Consider the following 18,962-nt stretch of genomic DNA (forward strand, 5'->3'; position numbering starts at 1 on the left):
TGCGTGAGGGGGAGATTGAAGACAAGTCATATGAAGATGTAAAGCATTATAGGAGAATGGTGGGAAAACTCATTTATCTTACCATTACCCGACCAGATGTATGCTTTGCAGTAAACCAAGTAAGCCAACACATGCAAGCTCCCAAGGTACACCACTGGAACATGGTTGAGAGGATTCTCAGGTACCTAAGAGAGGCACCAGGCCAAGGAGTATGGATGGGATGCAATAGAAGCACTGAGATTGTTGGGTACTGTGATGCGGATTGGGCAGGAGATCGAGTTGATAGGAGATCAACTACTGGATATTGTACCTTCATTGGAGGCAATTTGGTAACATGGAAGAGCAAGAAGCAGAAGGTGGTGTCTTGTTCAAGTGCTGAGGCAGAATATAGAGCTATGAGGAAGCTCACAAGCGAGTTGATTTGGATCAAGGGACTTCTTAAGGACTTGGGAATTGAAGTTACAACGCCAATCACGATGCATTATGATAACCAGGCTGCTATACACATTGCTAGCAACTCAGTCTTCCATGAAAGGACCAAACATATAGAGGTAGATTGCCACAAAGTGAGACAAGCCGTGGAGCAGAAGATCATATTGCCGTGCTACACAAGGAGTGAAGATCAGCTAGCTGATATCTTCACCAAGGCAGCAAGCACTAAGGTATGTGAGTTCATTCATCCAAAATTGGGACTCATAGACCTATCATGTCAATGATCTCTCCTTCATGAAGTGTTCTACTCTTTTTCCTTGACTTGGGTATTCTCCCAAAGGATTTTACCTAGTTAAGGTTTTAGTGAGGGAATACTTCATGGCTTCCAAGCTTGACTTGTTCCACATGGTCAAGCTTGAGGGGGAGTGTTGACATGAAGCATAATTAAGCAGCTAGACTTGAGAATTAAGCAGCCAGACTTGAGAATTAAGCTGCCAGACTTATAAGATTTTATAAGGTTTTATAAGGCTTTATAAGAGTTTTATAAGAGTTTTATAAGCTCGATTTTATTGAACAGAAGAAGAAGAGAGAAGAAGATATTTTATTATATTGTGTACTGAGGTCACTTGTCTTTAAATACTTGTACTCAGATCCACAATTAAATTAAGGAAACTATTCTCTCCTTATTTTTCTTACATCTTGAGATCTACTTTCTCTCTCTCTATGTTCTTCATGTTCTTCATTCTCCATAAATAAACTCTCAATAATTCTCTCATTCTAACATCAGGGTGAGTTGTACTCGACATGTGAGAGTTGGCTTGGACAAAGAGCTCTTGATCGTCGAGATCAAAGCTTTGTTGCCGAGATTAAATTTTATTACCGTAGACCGCATGATTCCCGAGTTGAATGTCACTTATTGCAAATATCTTTTCTCATGATGTTGTCACACTTTTTGTCCATGAGTTGTACTCATACTTTTTCTCTGATGGGTTGATGAGCTTGATAAACATGCGAGATCCATGGCATGATAACGCGGCGGTGATAGCAGATCGTCGCTAATTACTGAAATAGTCAGATAAGACTGTTTCTTTAATTTTTACATTGTCTCCATTGAATTGTGAAGATGTTGCTGTGTTGGCTAGCACCCACGAACAGGATCGATGTTCCTTTTGAGCTTGCGGACTTGTTGACAAGGCCCATGTGTCAATCTTCCCTTTATCTTGTCGTCAATAATTGATTCTTGGCACGGAGAATTTTCCATTGTTGTTGTTCACCACCACTCGTTCTCTGATTAGATTCTGGGCCTTGTTGATTTCTTGAGATCCATCCATGATCGCTGGAATCAAACCATGACTTCCGTGTTGCCGAGAAGCAAAAGTGGGCCAAGAGTTAATTAGAATTATCTCCTTTTTGTTTTAGAAAGACCTTGGTCTAAAACTTGAAGATAGGAAGGAGTGAAGCCGAACTGTTAACCATGTGACTGCCGAGGTCACGCAATAGCTGAAGTCAAAAGTGTGATTTCCGAGGCGTGACAACGAGATCATGTCCATCTTCTCAAAGACGAGTTAAAAGATGGGGTTCACCGAATTTCTAGTTAAACAATCTGTCATCATGAGCTACTACTTTTTTCTTCTTCTTTCATGAAGACGAGCTACGTTGACGTTGCACGAGTTTGGAGAGGTCTCATCTGATTTTTAGAGATGACGAGATAATTCATTCATGGACAACTTCTTTGCTGTATCGGAACCCACAGCTTCATGTCGCGAATGTTATGATGTATATCTGAACCGAAGTAAGTGAAATGAGACTTTGAGTGAAATCTCAACGTCGCCGTATTGTTGACTTCTTTAGAGAAGAAGAGAAAGCCATGTCTCTTTAATACACTACAGAAAAGGTTTTTTAGGTATGAAAAAAGCTATTATTTATCACTAGGATTTAGACCCCCGCGGTCTGCGGGGAAATAATTTTAAAATTTAAATATATTTTAAAATAACAATTATATATAAAAGTATTTATAATAAAAATGATGATACAGAAAAATGAACATTTTCACTTTAGACTATATCTCTGATATTTAGGCTAAAATTAATATATTATAGAATACATAAACGAATATTGACTCATGTCACTTTTTATCTATCTCCGGTAAATGTATATACATTTATAAATGAGCTAAAAATTAAACCATCAACTGTAAAAAATTCTCATAGTGTTTATGATTTTATGATTTTCACAAGGAACCGGCAACATAAACTACGAGATGAAAACCGGAAAGAAGTGTGTAGCAATAAAGGAAAAAAAAATTCCTTCCTCTTTGCCATAATGTTCACTCGTCATGCCCTTTTTTGCCTTCTCCATTTTAACAAAGAGCAAGATAATTAAAAAGAATATTTAACCATTCAAAACTCAAAAGCATGTATCATCAATACGTGGGCATGTTATATTATGAAGATATTATGTTTGTATTTGTAATTCAATGATTTGTAGATTATAAATACTGAATTTGATCATACATATAATGATATGCCTTAAACAAATTCAATGAGGTTAGGCCAAATTGTAGTTGTGTTCTTATCAGAATTCTCTTCAAATTTTTGGCTCTGGTCATTTCACTTCTTCTTCGAATCCAACTCTTCCCCATTTAAACGCACACATCATAAGATGAGCGTTAAACTATACTTTTTAGTAAGGGTTTGCCCTTAAAGATCCCTCACTTAGAACTTACCAACGATGTGGACAACTTTCTGAAATCCAGAAAAAATGATTCATAAAGAATGAAACAGACGAAACCACACAAAAGGTATATACATTCAACAGAAAAATAAGCCAGCATAAAAAAAGAGCTTAATATTAAACTTCAAAATCATATTATTCTTCAGTATTATTATTTTAATTTTTTTACAAGGAATGGCTATTCTATCAGGATCCCTATTATTCTACAGAAGGAAATATATAATAAAATATGTAAAATGTGTCTAATTGCAGCCCCAAACTAGCATGCCTCAACCAAACAAATAATACTAAGTATATGGGAATTTTCGTAAAGCTACTAACGAAATCAATATGTTTCTGGGAACATATAATCAGTTTCAACAGTTTTAAAGCCTTTTTTACACTTATCTGTTTTCCAAAGTTTGTCCCCCTCAACTTTCAATGAGGCAAAGAGAATAATTCTTCTCTTTCCAGCCTAATTGGGTGTCGTTCAAACAACTCTGTTATTTATATAGTTACGCATTCAAGTTTGGAAAGAAAGAAGGGAAATAATATAATTTGGAAACAGATACGAACATCAAATAGAAATCAAAAATAATTCGAGAAAAGAAGGTGAATATTACATTGAAGTTACTAACAATTCTCTTAACAGTACTTCTAGCAAAAGATCAAATACAAATTATAAATTAGGCGGAATTAGGACTTACAGAAAATTAAAATAAAAATATCGAATTGTCATACCTTGTAATTCACTGCAGTATTTCAATCTGGAGAAAAGATGTATAATTTCTTTAGTTATAATATTAAATATGATGTTAACTACAGTTCAATTTCTACCTAACAGAAAATAAAATTTGTACCATAGATATGTTAGACCATCCGCATTAGCGGTTTTTACCGGGTTCGTGGGTTCGAGTTCTTAGGCCCGAATGATTAAAAGAAAATCAAAAATGGGTTTAATTCGATGAACCGGGCCTTACGAGTGAACCCGTAAGAGGTGAGTTCAAGCCACGCGTCGATCACTGACTGGCTTCTCCTTTCCTCGTTGACGACGACGAAAGTAGGGTTTCCGCGTAACTCGTTCATTTCTCTCCTCTCTGAAAAACCGAGGGTTTCTTTTCTCCGAGGCAATATTCCGTGCGACGGCGATTTCTGGAGGTTTTCTCCATCTCCACGCTCTTAGGTCAGTATCGAGTAGATTCACGGTGTGTTAGCATCGATTGTGTGTTTGAAAGGGATTTGCGATTTGTGTGATTTAAAATCGATTTTGGGATTTTTTTTTAGGGTTCTTAATCGATATGGGAGTTCGATTGAGGGTTCATTTAATCATATTCTATCGTTATTATGTGCTAATAATTTTGATTTGTGGCAGAGATGGATCCGGCAGAGGAGAGAAGACATGCAAAGAGGCAAAACGATTACATCAACATGTTAGGGTTCGTGGCCGATTCAGAGTACGGGATTCCTAGAAGGTGTCCATGTGATGGGAGAATCACTGATGAGGTTCGCCGGAAGGACGACTACGACACTCTTCCGGGGAAGCGGTTCTTCACCTGCAAGAACTACGAGGTAAGTTTGATTTTACACGCTTTGATTATCGTTTATGGGTTTAGGAATCGAAAATTCTCTGATATTTGTTTATGTTGTAACCAAGGCTGATGGGTTCCATTATTGTCAGCCTTGGGTTTTAGGTCTGCAGGAGGAGATCGAAAGGTTGACTAAGCGGGTGGAGGAGGCTGAACAAGTGATGTTGGGGACGTCGAATCTCAGTAAACAGATTAAGACACTGGAGGTTAGTCAACTTTCTTTGCTCTTTCATTCCATCTACATTATAGTTTTGTAGTTTTTTGCGTGACTAACACTTTTTCTTTGATGTTTCCATGTCCAGGAACAGGTTAAAATCCTCTCTGAGCAGGTAGATTACCTCACCGTGCAGGTGGCTACGCTGGAGAAGGTCAGCTTCGATTGAAAAGCAAAGGTAAGACTCAACAAAACTGTAGAGGTAGTTCGAAAATGTATGTTAGAAATTCTTGATTGCTATATGTGTGTTCGAAAATGTTAATGTTTTTTTAAAAGTAGAGGTAGTTCAACTTGTTTAATAGAAAGCTAACCGTATCAGAAAACTTAACTAGAACTAGAACTTAATGAAAGCTTAAGATAACTACAACTACAACTACAAGCCAAGTAAACTACAACGAGAACTAGTACTGTAACTACAACTTTAAAAAAACTATAATTAATTTTCTGTTGGTTATTGGTTGTTGTGATCAATTTTCGATTGTACTTAGCTGTAGTTAATATTTTCTACTGATTTGATGTGAATTCACTGCTCTATGTGAACTACTTGTTCTGTTAAATGCATTTTCTAATGAATGTTTGATAGGTAGACTTTGTTTAATTGTTCTCTCCTATCAAAGGAAAAACTAGTTTATAAACATAGCAAATCCACAACTAAAAACACACTAACAAATAAACACCAAACCAAACCTAAACGAAAATGGAACCTTTCTCCTTTAACTCTCCCGGGTTTGTTAACCTATTAGCTTCACAGAGTAGTCCACCAATAGACGTTGACTCTGCTGAGGCAGCTGGTAACTCGCCCGGGTTAGTTAAACCATTGGAAAGGAGAAAGTGGGGACCCAAAGAAGACCTTGTGCTCATCAGCGCTTGGTTGAACACGAGCAAGGATCCCATAGTCAGTAATGAGCAGAAGGCAGGGGCGTTTTGGAAGAGAATAGAGGAGTATTTCAACTCAAGCCCTCAGCTCATTGGCTCCGTTCCTAGAGAATGGGGTCAATGTAAGCAGAGGTGGGGAAGGGTGAATGAGCAGGTGTGCAAGTTTGTGGGTTGCCATGAAGCCACTTTGAAGGAGCAAGCGAGTGGCCAAAATGAGAATGATGTCATGAAAGCTGCACATGACATCTTCTTAAATGACTATCATGTCAAGTTCACACTTGAACATTGCTGGAGGGAGCTGAGGTTTGATCAGAAATGGAGATCACACTCGTTGTCGAAAGATGGTGCAAAGGAGAAGAGGAAGGAAGCAGGTCCGGAGGTGGTGGCTGACGATGAAGAGGTTAGGCCTCCTGGTGTTAAGGTTAGCAAAGCAGCCAAGCGCAGGAAGCACGTGAATGAAGCAGCTTATGATCAAATACAGAGCATGCTAGCTATGAAAAATTACATTTCAAAACAAAAGATCCTTGATCGTCTCCTTGCAAAAAATGAAGACACACTTTCTGATGAAGAACTATCCCTTAAGAATAAACTAATATCTGAAATGCTTTGATTTGGTGAGTGCCTTGTATTTGAGTGAATATTTTAGTTCTACAATCTGTTTAGGTTGATTTGCTTAGGTTGATTCGATGAACTATTGAGTAAAGCTGAGCTTGATTCGATGAACTTGTTGGTTGAATTCTTGAGTTTGCTTAGGTTGATTCCATGAACTTGATGGTTGAATTTTTGAACTTGTTTATGATTCGATGAAATTTTTTATGTTTAGCTGTATTGATTCTGTTTTCTTTTCTTTTGCAGGTCAGAGAGTGCAGGTCACGGGTTAGAGTTAACGTGTTGGAGGTCACTAGTTGTTGCAGGTGAAGCCTAGTTGTTTTTTTATGTATGTTTGTGGTCAGCTTTAGTCACGGGAAAGTGTAGTCTTTTGTTTCTTTCTACACTAATTTTGTATCACGGATGATGTACTATGTATTGTGTCAGTCACAACTTGATGAACGGATGTAATATGGTTTCAAACTCTCTATATATTAGCGCATTGTATCGTTTCAAAAATAGCACATCTCTCACTTTTAAACAATTGCACTTCTCTCACTTCTAAACAATTGCAAGTTTGGTTTAGTTCTCATCGTTCATCTTCACAAAGTAACTCCAAGTTTGGTTTAGTTCTCACGAGTTGGGACAAGCTCTCATCTTCAAGAACGAAGTCAGCTCTCATCTTCATCTTCACATACGGAAACAATATCAAACACACAACAAGGTATAAAACATGAATCTTAGTAATAGCTTGGGTATAAACACATGTTGCTTGAAATAATCAAACACACTCAGCTCTCATATTATGTTATGAAAGAAAAAAAATAATGGTTTATGAAGACATATATTATGGATTTTGAAAAAAATATAAAAAACAATTATGGAATATTAAAAAAAATTATGGTTTTTGAAGACATATATTATGGATTATGAAAAAGATTCTATGGATTATGAAAAAATAAATTATGGATTTTTAAAATAAAAACTATGGATTATAAAAAAATTCTATGGATTATGGAAAAAAACAAAGGATTTTGAAAAAAATATAAAAAACAATTATGGAATATTAAAAAAAAATTATGGGTTTTGAAGACATATATTATGGATTATGAAAAGATTCTATGAATTATGAAAAAATAAATTATGGATTTTTAAAATAAAAACTATGGATTATGAAAAAATTCTATGGATTATGGAAAAAAACAAAGGATTTTGAAAAAAATATAAAAAACAATTATGGAATATTAAAAAAAAATTATGGTTTTTGAAGACATATATTATGGATTATGAAAAACATTCTATGGATTATGAAAAAAATAAATTATGGATTTTTAAAATAAAAACTATGGATTATGAAAAAATTCTATGGATTATGAAAAAAAACAAAGGATTTTGAAAAAAATATAAAAAACAATTATGGAATATTAAAAAAAATTATGGTTTTTGAAGACATATATTATGGATTATGAAAAAATAAATTATGGATTTTTAAAATAAAAACTATGGCTTATGAAAAAAATCTATGGATTATGAAAAAAAAAAAGTATTTTGAAAAAAATATTAAAAACAATTATGGAATATTAAAAAAAAAATTATGGAGTTACAAACCCCCTACTTGCCTTTTGTAGGAAGGAAAAGAGAAATAAATTGCTTGACAAATGTCTTCCTCATCAACTGATGAAGTAGACGAAATAGTCGACCAAGTAGTTGAAAATTACATTGACTCAATGGTTGATGGTGAAGCCAACAAGCCAACAAGCCAACGAGACGAGCTTATATCGAAAGAGATCGGGAACTAGGACACAATCAACTATGGAACGATTATTTCAAGGAAAATCCTACATACCCACCAGAATTGTTTAGGCGGCGTTTTCGAATGAACAAGCCATTGTTCCTTCACATTGTCGAACGCCTAAGTAGTGAAGTTCCATACTTTCAGCAAAGAAGAAATGCTCACGGAAGGTACGGGCTATCTGCACTTCAAAAGTGTACGACAGCTATACGTATGCTGGCATATGGTCAATCGGGAGATACATATGACGAATATCTACGACTTGGTGAAAGTACATCACGTTTATGTTTGGAAAATTTTACTAATGGGATAATACTATTGTTTGGAGATGAGTATCTACGAAGACCTACACCTGAGGATCTTCAACGACTACTCGATGTTGGAGAGGTACGCGGGTTTCCAGAGATGATAGGCAGCATCGATTGTATGCATTGGGAGTGGAAAAACTGTCCAACGGCTTGGAAATGTCAGTACACACGTGGTTCAGGAAAGCCGACAATTGTCTTAGAAGCTGTGGCATCACAAGATCTTTGGATATGGCACGCATTTTTCGGATTACCAGGTACCCTCAATGATATCAATGTTCTTGATCGGTCACCAGTTTTTGTTGACATTTTACAAGGTCGAGCACCTAAAGTTAAGTTCAAGGTCAACAACCACACTTATCGTATGGCCTACTATCTTACTGACGGAATTTATCCCAATTGGTCAACATTTATCCAATCCATCCCACTTCCTCAAGGTCCTAAAGCAAAGCTATTTGCTGAAAGTCAAGAATCCACCAGAAAAGATGTCGAACGGGCTTTTGGAGTATTGCAATCGAGGTTTGCAATTGTTAAAAACCCAGCTCTACTATGGGACAAGGAAAAGATAGGAAAGATAATGAGAACTTGTGTCATATTGCACAATATGATAGTAGAGAACGAACGACACGGATACACTCAAATTGATACATCTGAGTTCGAGTCAGGAGAGTCAAGCAGAAGTTCCAAGGTGAAAAGGAGAACAAGTATTCATGTCGGTAATATGTTAGGCATTCGCAATGAAGTTCGAGATTCAGAGAAACATGATCGTTTGAAAGCTGATTTAATGGAAAATGTATTGCAAAAGTTTGGTAATGTAGATGAATAATCTTTCTATGTTCATGAATTCTCGATGTATTGAATAAAATTTTTTTAAAAAAAATTTGGTTAATGTAATATATTCTTAATGTATTGAATAAAAACTTTTAAAATATTTTTAAAATTATTATATTTTATTCATGTATTGTTAATATATAAAAAAGTTTAAAAAAATAAAATATAATATTATTTTATTCCTATGAACCTCTTCTTCAGGTTCACTAATGCAGGAGCACAATAGATAGAGGTTCATCACTATTCATGGTCCCACCAAAAATATATTAAAAAATCTTTATGAACCCCAAGAGAGGGTTCACTGATGCAGATGCTCTTATTCACTTTACTCATTAAAATTTTTGGAAAAATATTAACTCATGTTCACTACCAACATATTAGATGGTATCGTAATAACTGCAGTTCTCCCCTCTGTATAACAACACTGTTGGTCTTATATTTTTAAAGACTTGGAATTATCTGCACTCCATACGCTACAAGAATTAGAGGCCCTATCCGACGGTCATATTAATCATTAGTTTATCGGACGCACCCGTTTCCGACTGTTTCCGGACAATCAAGATTTTGATGGAGTTTGGGTCTCGGTAATTATCATTTGTCGGAAACTTAGTAGGTAAGTTCCCATCAAACTGTTGTCGGCAATACTTTGTTGGAATAGTCCCGATGATTTTCCGACAACTTGGTGTATTTAATTTAAAAAAAAACCCAAATAAAACTAAAACTAATAAAACCATTGAATATTTCATCATAGGAAAATAAAATATAGATTTACAACAACAAAAATACTATATTTCCCACAATGGCGGTGAAGGTGGAGGTAAAAGGTGCCACGGAGGCAGTGATGGTAGAGGTGGAGTGAATTGCAGTGGCAGTAGTGGTGGATGAGTTGCAGGCTTGCAGCGGTGGTGATGCAAGAAGTTGCGGTGGTGGCCGTGCAAAGAGTTTCGGCGGTAGAGGTGAACAGAGTTGCAGCGACGGTGAGGTTAACGGAGTTACAGTAGCAGTGCCTTGAACGGAGTTGCAGTGGTGGTGCGATGAACGAAGTTGCAGTGGTGGTGCGATTAACTGTAGGAGATGGATTACATCCTTCCACAAGGCCCATCGAATAACAGGCCATAATCCAGCAAGTTAGATTAGTTTGGTCGGCTCAGCGGCTAAACACGTCAGCTCGACCTTAGAGTACTTTTAGCCGGTCGAGTAAGCCGACCGAAAGTACCCAGCTTGGAGGGAACTTTTCCCAGGCCCGCATACTCGGCCTCTCGCATCAAAGCCCAAAGAGGTACGAAATTAGGGCATCAAGGACAGAAGACCTATAAAAGGGGGAGAGGAAGCAACAAAAAAGAAGACTTTTGGTGATTTTACATACTAAGCGGCTAGATCTAGGATTTTAGGCGATCTCTTTGATCTTGTTGCTCTCTCACTTTCCTGTCACTCTTGTAACCCTTCAGTTGGAATCTAATAAAACGTCTTTAGTCATCCCATTTCTGACTTCTTTCACTCTAGTCGACTGAATCCCGTTCAAACAATTGGCGCCCACCGTAGGACTGACTAAAGTAACGCTCTAGATCTACATGGTTCAAGACGACGCCACCTTCGGCGCTTCGGGCGGAGAACCAACCCCTACGCCCGAAGCCGCGCCACCCATCACCGCAGATTTCATGAGCTCTATCATGGCTCGACTCGCTCATCAAGACGAAGTCCAAAAGACGACCAACGACCAATTAGCTGCTTTGGTCGCGGCACTCACAGCTCCCGATGGCCAAACGAGCCGTCCCCAGCAGATACGCCGTCGCCTCTTTAACACCAACCCAACGGCGACCGGAGGCGACCACGTCTCAGACGACTCGGACCCTAATGAAACCCTTCTCACCGACACCCCCCAGTAGGCTCCGATCTCGCAACCATACGCGATATCGTCGAGCTCAAACTCAGCTTTCAACAAATGAGCGAGAAGATCCATCATGTAACCAGCGCGGCCCCGCAAATCGAGAGCGTGCTCGCCGCAACATCGCGCACCCCTTTCACTAGCGCGTTGACTAGTGTGCAACTCGGAAAGATAGAGAAGCTGCGCCTACCCGAGTACAAACCCGGCGGAGACCCGGTGGAACACATGACAGCTTTCAACATCGCGATGGCACGGACTCGACTCTCCGATGAAGAAAGGGACGCATGCTACTGCCAACTGTTCGTCGAAACTCTCCACGAGCAAGCCCTAAGCTGGTTCTCCCAGTTAGAGGAAAACTCCATCGGAAGCTTCCGTGACTTGTCAGCAGCTTTCCTCAAGACTTACATTATGTTCACCAAGCGCAGCGCTACCGCCTCTAGCTTGTGGAACCTTAACCAAACCAACACTACAAGAAATTTGGCCTTTTATAGCATAGCGGGATAGCACGGATTTTCAAACTGCTATGGTAGATAATTTTTTCGATTTTGGGACATATTGATAGCATTAACTTAATGCTGTCGGGAAAAATTCACAAAGCGTGAATAGAAAAGCACGCGTACCGCTTATACTTAGTGAAAATTTGAGAACCGGGAAATACTAAATCTATTCCCTCTTTACTGTAACACTTAGGATACATAAGGATAAAAAAAATGATTGTCGACAACTAAATTAAAAAAAAATGAGTAACTCTCTCTCTCTCAGTCGAGAAAACCCTACCCCTTTCTCCCACACCCAAATCTCTCCGTCGACACCTTGAAGCTCGATTCTGTGTTCTGTAACCTGTGATACTCTCCAGCTCTCTCTCTCTCTCTCGAAAACCCTAACCCCTTTCTCCCACAACCGAAACTCTCCGTCGACACCTTGAAGCTTGATTTCGTGTTCTGTAACCTGTGATACTCTCCAGCTCTCTCTCTCTCTCTCGAAAACCCTAACCCCTCTCTCCCACAACCGAAACTCTCCGCCGAGACCTTGAAGCTCGATTTTGTCGTCTGTAACCTGTGGTACTCTCCAGCTCAAGTCGATTCGAACCGAAGAGGTTTATTTTCTTCGATATCTCAGTTTCCCATGATTCTCATTTCTTTTATTATGATATGTTTGATTCTGATCTAAATTGTTTAATTCCCGTGGCTTCAGTACATGTTTATGGTTTGTTTTAGTCTCGGCTTAGTCATTACATGCTTCTGATTTGTTTTAGTCTTTGCTTAGTCATAACATGATTCTCATTTGTTTGACTCTCGTTGACTACTTTACTGAGTGTTGTTAATTTTTTCCAGAATTTAGCTTCATTTGTTTGACTCTCGTTGGCTACTTTACTCTCGTTGGTTTCTATTTCCTGTGACCATTTTACTTGTTGGTTATTTAGAATTTGTGTATTCTGTGACCATTTTACTCGTTCTAATGGTTTTAAAGAAGTATAGATCAAACAATGTTGGAGAAGGCGTGGGTTCATCTGTCAAGGTAAGAAATCAACATATATTGATCTAATATTGGTACTCAGTAGGGGATTTGAGTGTTTAATGAATTGTTCTGTTTTGTTATGTTATAACTGCAGAGTTGATCCTGCTTATGAGAAGGGTGCATGGGACTTTGTCCAAGCTGTGTCTGCGGGTGATGGAGCTGATAAGTTCATTATCTGCCCTTGCACAGACTGTCGGAATGTAGATCGGCATTCAGCTGCAGATATAGTCGATCATCTGGTTAGAAGGGGAATGGATGAGGTGTACAAGCAGCGTAAGGACTGGTATCATCATGGAGAAGTATACTATGTGGCTGAAGGCGAGATGAAAGAGAAGCAGTGGAATGAAGAGATTATTGGGTTGTACAGAGCTGTTGAAAATTTAGATGAAGAGTTAGCTACTGAACGTGACTTCTGTGAGATGGCAGAGGGAGAAGACATGAAAGAAGATGAGTTCTTGGCAAAGATTGCAGATGCTGAAACCCCATTATATCCAAGCTGCGCAAACCATAGCAAGTTATCAGCCATCGTGTCATTGTTTAGGCTGAAGACTAAGAATGGCTGGTCTGACAAGAGCTTCGATGATCTACTTGAGACGTTGCCGGAGATGTTACCAGAGGATAACGTGTTGCATACATCACTGTACGAAGTTAAGAAGTTCTTGAAGTCTTTTGATATGGGTTATGAGAAGATTCATGCGTGTGTTAATGATTGCTGCCTGTTCAGAAAGAAGTTGAAGAAGCTCGACAGTTGTCCTAAATGTAAGGCCTCAAGATGGAAGATTAACCAGCACACTGGTGAGATCAAGAAAGGTGTCCCACAGAAAGTATTAAGATACTTTCCAATAATCCCACGGCTAAAGAGGATGTTTAGGTCTGAAGAAATGGCCAGAAACCTAAGGTGGCATTCTACTAACCAGAGCAGCGATGGGAAACTAAGGCATCCCGTAGATTCTGTGACATGGAAACAGATGAATGACAAGTATCCCACATTTGCCGCTGAGGAAAGGAATATACGGCTGGGACTCTCTACGGATGGATTTAATCCTTTCAACATGCAGAGCAGTAAGTACAGTTGTTGGCCTGTGCTGTTAGTTAACTACAATTTGCCTCCTAACCTATGTATGAAGAAGGAGAATATCATGCTAACACTGCTCATTCCTGGTCCACAACAGCCTGGTAATAGTATTGATGTCTACTTAGAGCCATTAATAGAGGATTTAAATCAGTTGTGGAGCAAAGGAGAGTCAACATATGATGTTGTGAGTAACACTGCATTTACAATGAAGGCAATGCTGCTCTGGACTATTAGTGATTTCCCAGCCTATGGAAATCTAGCTGGATGCAAAGTGAAAGGAAAAATGGGTTGTCCTGTGTGCGGGAAAACACTGATAGTATGTGGCTGAAGTTCTGTAGGAAGCATGTGTATATGTCTCATAGAAAGGGTCTCCCACCAACGCATAGATATAGGTCGAAGAAGGCTTGGTTTGATGGACACGCTGAACACGGGAGAAAGTCTAGGATACTATCTGGTCATGACATTTCCAATAACCTGAAGCACTTTGTTAACAACTTTGGGAATTTTAGAGAAGGTAGAACGAAGAGGAAAAGAACAGTGAGTGTTGAAGAAGACTGTGATATTGAGGACGTTTCCAGTGAATCTGAGGCAGAGGAAGAAGATGAAGTTGATGAGGAGGAGTTGTCAAGATGGAAAAAAAGATCAATCTTCTTTCAACTTCCTTATTGGGAGGTAAGTCTTATATTGAACACACAATATTCCTTGTATATTATTATCTTTAAGACTCTCACAGTTTTGCTTCTTTTGTATTGATATTTAGGAACTACCCGTGAGGCATAATTTGGACGTAATGCACATTGAGCGAAATGTGGCAAAGAGCATTGTCTCAACGTTACTTCACTGTGGGAATTCGAAGGATGGTCTCAATACACGTAAGGATCTGGAACATCTTGGTATTAGAAAGGATCTGCACCCGAGGGCCAAAGGGAAAAGGACTTACCTACCAGCAGCACCTTGGTCTTTGTCGAAGAGTGAGAAGAAAGTATTCTGCAAGCGACTTTCTGATTTTAAAGGACCTGATGGATATTGTTCAAACATATCTAGGGGTGTTTCAGTAGAAGAGTGTAAGGTATCAGGTCTCAAATCACATGATTATCATGTGCTGATGCAACAGTTACTCCCGGTTGCAGTTAGAGGATTATTACCTAAAGGCCCGAGACTAGCAATATTACGGATGTGTGCATTCTTCAACCGGTTATGCCAGCGAGTAATAGATGTAGAGCAGATTTCAAAAATGGAAGCAGAAGTTGTGGAAACTCTCTGTATGTTTGAGAGATTTTTTCCTCCAAGCTTCTTCGACATAATGGTTCATTTGTTCATCTTGGAAGGGAAGCTAAACTATGTGGTCCAGTCCATTTTCGCTGGATGTATCCATTTGAGAGGTAACTTATACCATATTTAAATTTTAAAATCTCTAGACTGTGACTAAAACTTTTTTTACTCTATGTAGACACATGAAGATCCTGAAAGACTATGTTAGAAACACTGCGAGGCCAGAGGGTTGTATTGCTGAGTCCTATCTTGCAGAAGAGTGCATGCAGTTCTGCAATGCGTTTCTTAAAAAGACAACCAATGTGGAGGAGAAATTAGATAGGAATGCTGACTATGAGAGCCAGACAATCCTAGAGGGACGTCCAATATCGGCACCAAAATCAATTAACCTCTCTGGAATGGAGAAGAAAACAGCCCACCTTGCTGTCCTACAGAACACATCTGTTGTTGACCCTTATGTTGAGTAAGTGACTGCATTTTTTAACTTCGTAACCTATAAGCTACGTAGGAACTGAAACATTTGTTTTTTGTGTCACAGGCATGCATCTACAATTTCTACAAGACACAAATGCAAGATGTAGACGTGATGCAACATATTTGTGGAGTACACATACCCTGAATTTTGCTTCTTGGTTAAAAGAGCAGGCAAGTTTATAACAGTTGTTGCGTTTCTAAATTAATTGTTCTTCTATTCTGACAATTGCTTATACTTTTTGCTAGATAAAAGTGGATTCTGAAACACATGGAGAGACTCTAAAATGGTTGGCATATGGTCCATGTAGTACTGCAAGGTCATATACAGGCTACATAGTGAACGGACAACGCTTTCACACACACTCAGTTCAGAGGATGAGCCAAAACAGTGGAGTATTTTATGAGGCTACTGCAATGTGTAGAGCGAGTGCAAAAGACACTTCACAAGTCGTCGATTTGGTATCATACTATGGGAGAGTTACAGAGATTATCTTGTTGGACTATAATGTCTTTTACGTCCCTCTATTCAGGTGTCAATGGGCAGTACGAGGAAACGGAGTTAAGGTGGAAGATGGGTACACACTTGTTAACTTGAATCAGTCTCAAGTTTCCTTTAATAGGGATCCATACATATTAGCTTCTCAGGCAAAACAAGTGTTTAACTCAAGGGAGGATGATACATCCTGCTGGTATGTTGTCCTAAGAGGTCCATCAAGAAGATACAATGAAACAGAAGAAGAAGATGTCAACATAGATATTGGACCATTGCCATCAATCATTGATATGGTTGTTGAAATAGATGAAGCTCACAATGCCCGAGTTGATTGTGAAGGCATATATGTGTGATGCATGTGATATGTGTCTTGTTTGATGCTTGACTGTTTTGTGTTCTTTTGTGAGGTCTTCTGTGATATGTGTCTTGTTTGATGCTTGACTCTTGTGTATTGTTTTTTGTGATGGCTGATGTAGTTTCATAGTTCTTTTTGTATCTTGTACTAACTAATGTGTAATTTGTTTCAGGTGAATTAAATGGGTCGTCCAAAGACTACAAGAATGAAAAAGAATGCGCATACTAGTAAGGTCACCAACAAAGACACGAAGATCACAAAGAGGGGCAGGAAGAAGAAGTCTGATGTGGAAGTAGAATTTATTGGTACTATAGAATGTCAACCGCAGCATGATTCTGAAAAAGATCAGGAGCCTGTCGCTGAGAAGGAGCATGAAGAGCTTCGAGAAAATGAAGAAACTGCAGCTGCTAACGAGCAGGAAGAGCCGGAAGAGGCTAACAGGGCTGTGGAGACTGACGTTAACGAGCAGGAAGAAGAGCCTGAAGGAGAGGTGGAATTGAGTGAAGTTCAGCCTAAGCAGAAGAAACACCGAGGTCCAACCAAGATGAAGCACATCGCCAGAGATCCAAATGCTAGAGAAAGAGTGGAGTTCAATGATTTTGGAGATCCTGTTAGTGAAGGATCAGTGAAGCTGTCTTCATACCTAGGTCCACTAGTGCGGGAACATGTACCTGTCACATTTGATGATTGGAGGAAAATCAGTGAGGAAGTTAAAACTGTTCTTTGGAAATCTGTTCAGGTGACTTTCTCCTATTACATTTTCACATTTGATGGTTCTATATCGATATCTGTAATTAATTTGGTATATTTGTGATTGTAGGCAAGGTTTAAGCTTGATGAAGACTATCAGAAGAATGTTGTATTGAAGCAAATGGGATGTTTATGGAGGGCGTCAAAATCAAGACTTGTCACGCAGATCAGAGGCAAATCTACTAACCAAGAGAGGATGAATCTGAGACCAAAGAATGTTAATCCAGTGGAGTGGCGAAAATTTGTCAACTGCAAAACCAGTTCAGACTTTAAGGTATTGAGTGATAAATACAAGGAGAGGAGGAGCAAACAAATTCCTCACACTTGTAGCCGTAGAGGAATGGTTAGGCTAGCGGAGGATATGGTACATTTCTTCACCTTATCTATTTACTTTTTCTTCACTTACTACCTTTTTCACATCTGATGTCATGTTTTCATCAGAAACAAGAGAGTGGTGGAGTATCGAAAGTGAGTAGGCTTAAAGTGTGGGTCAAGTCACGTACAAAAAAAGATGGAACACCAGTCAATATGCTAGCTGCGGAGAAGTTTGTAAGTAGTTTTTTTTGGTGCTTCAAAGATATAACTATATGCTTAGTAACATATTTTCTGTTGACAGAAAAGGGCAGCTGAGATTGTTGATCACGGTGCTAATTCTAATTCAACAAACCTTAGTGTGGATCCGCTTTCAGTACTATTAGGACCTGACAATCCTGGTCACTTGAGGGCGATGGGAACAAACATTGGGAAGACGAAGTTAGCTTGTTTTCAAGTGAAGAAACAATTTATGGCTGAAATGGAAGAGAAGCACCTTGGTTTGATGAACCAGGTTAACGAGTTGCAATCTGAACTTGCTAGGATGAAGAGACAGGTTAGTTATACTAAGCATGTTTATATTCTTGGATGTTAGTTATGAGCTGATTACTTACATGCATTTATGTTACAGCATAAATAACAACAAATACTATGACACAAAATTACTGCTACGATATCGAAAATATAGCATTAACAAAATTGCTATCATATTGCAAACCACAATGGTGAATTGTGCCATAAAAATATATATAATAACTTGTAAACTTTGCTATCGTATAGAATATATAGCATCCTATGTCCATGCTATTATAAATATCACTCAGTAATAGCAATCCATAAAAAAAGCTATTATATTGTAAAACTACGATAGCATATCAAACAATGCTATAATATAGGGGGGACCTATTATAGCTCGGGCAGACATAGCGGTTTCAATAACGCTAACAAAGACATTTAATAGCTGTTTCCTTACGCTAAGAAAGGCCATTTTTCTTGTAGTGCAAAGACCAGAGCCTCCGCAACTACATGGAGAAGTTCAAAGCCATAGTCTCGAGGATTGAAATCCCAGACGGTATTGCCATCGACGCCCTGCGGAACACATTGTGGGTTCGTTCTAAATTCCGAGAGGATTTATGCCAAAACCCAACTACGTCACTCCAGGATGCTATCGCGCGCTCTGATAATTTCATCCGAATGGAAGAAGATACTAATGTCATTCTCAGCAAGATGAACGCACCCAAAGCTCCAGCGGCTAAAAACACCAACACGCGACAAGAACCGCGCCAGCATGCCCCAATCGACAAAAACGGCAGCAAAGACGGATACATGTATGTCGTCAATGAGAACAACGTGCCGGTTTCAACTCTTGTAGTCCGCGGAGAAGGTTGGAACAAGTGGGTAAGGGAGCTCGATTCGTCCGACAAACCAGTCGACGCCGTTTGCTCGACCCAGACTACAACAGCAGCAGGTTCAGCGGCAGGACCTTCCAGAA

At 38.9% G+C, this 18,962-nt stretch overlaps 2 protein-coding genes across 2 annotated transcripts; both read left to right on the forward strand.

Annotated features, from left to right (window-relative positions):
- Positions 1-12,707: 12,707 nt before the first annotated feature.
- On the forward strand, positions 12,708-14,142 carry LOC125586076. The gene is made up of 2 exons (XM_048755877.1): positions 12,708-12,739; positions 12,834-14,142. The coding sequence occupies exons 1-2, from the start codon at positions 12,708-12,710 to the stop codon at positions 14,140-14,142; spliced, it is 1,341 nt and encodes a 446-aa protein (XP_048611834.1).
- A 23-nt stretch (positions 14,143-14,165) lies between these two features.
- Positions 14,166-16,406, forward strand: LOC106399125. The gene is made up of 5 exons (XM_013839595.2): positions 14,166-14,486; positions 14,575-15,164; positions 15,265-15,511; positions 15,625-15,690; positions 15,807-16,406. Exons 1-5 carry the CDS (start codon positions 14,166-14,168, stop codon positions 16,404-16,406), a joined length of 1,824 nt encoding a protein of 607 aa, XP_013695049.2.
- Positions 16,407-18,962: the final 2,556 nt, after the last annotated feature.

The sequence above is a fragment of the Brassica napus genome, chromosome C4, assembly GCF_020379485.1.
Source record: "Brassica napus cultivar Da-Ae chromosome C4, Da-Ae, whole genome shotgun sequence".
Taxonomy (NCBI): domain Eukaryota; kingdom Viridiplantae; phylum Streptophyta; class Magnoliopsida; order Brassicales; family Brassicaceae; genus Brassica; species Brassica napus.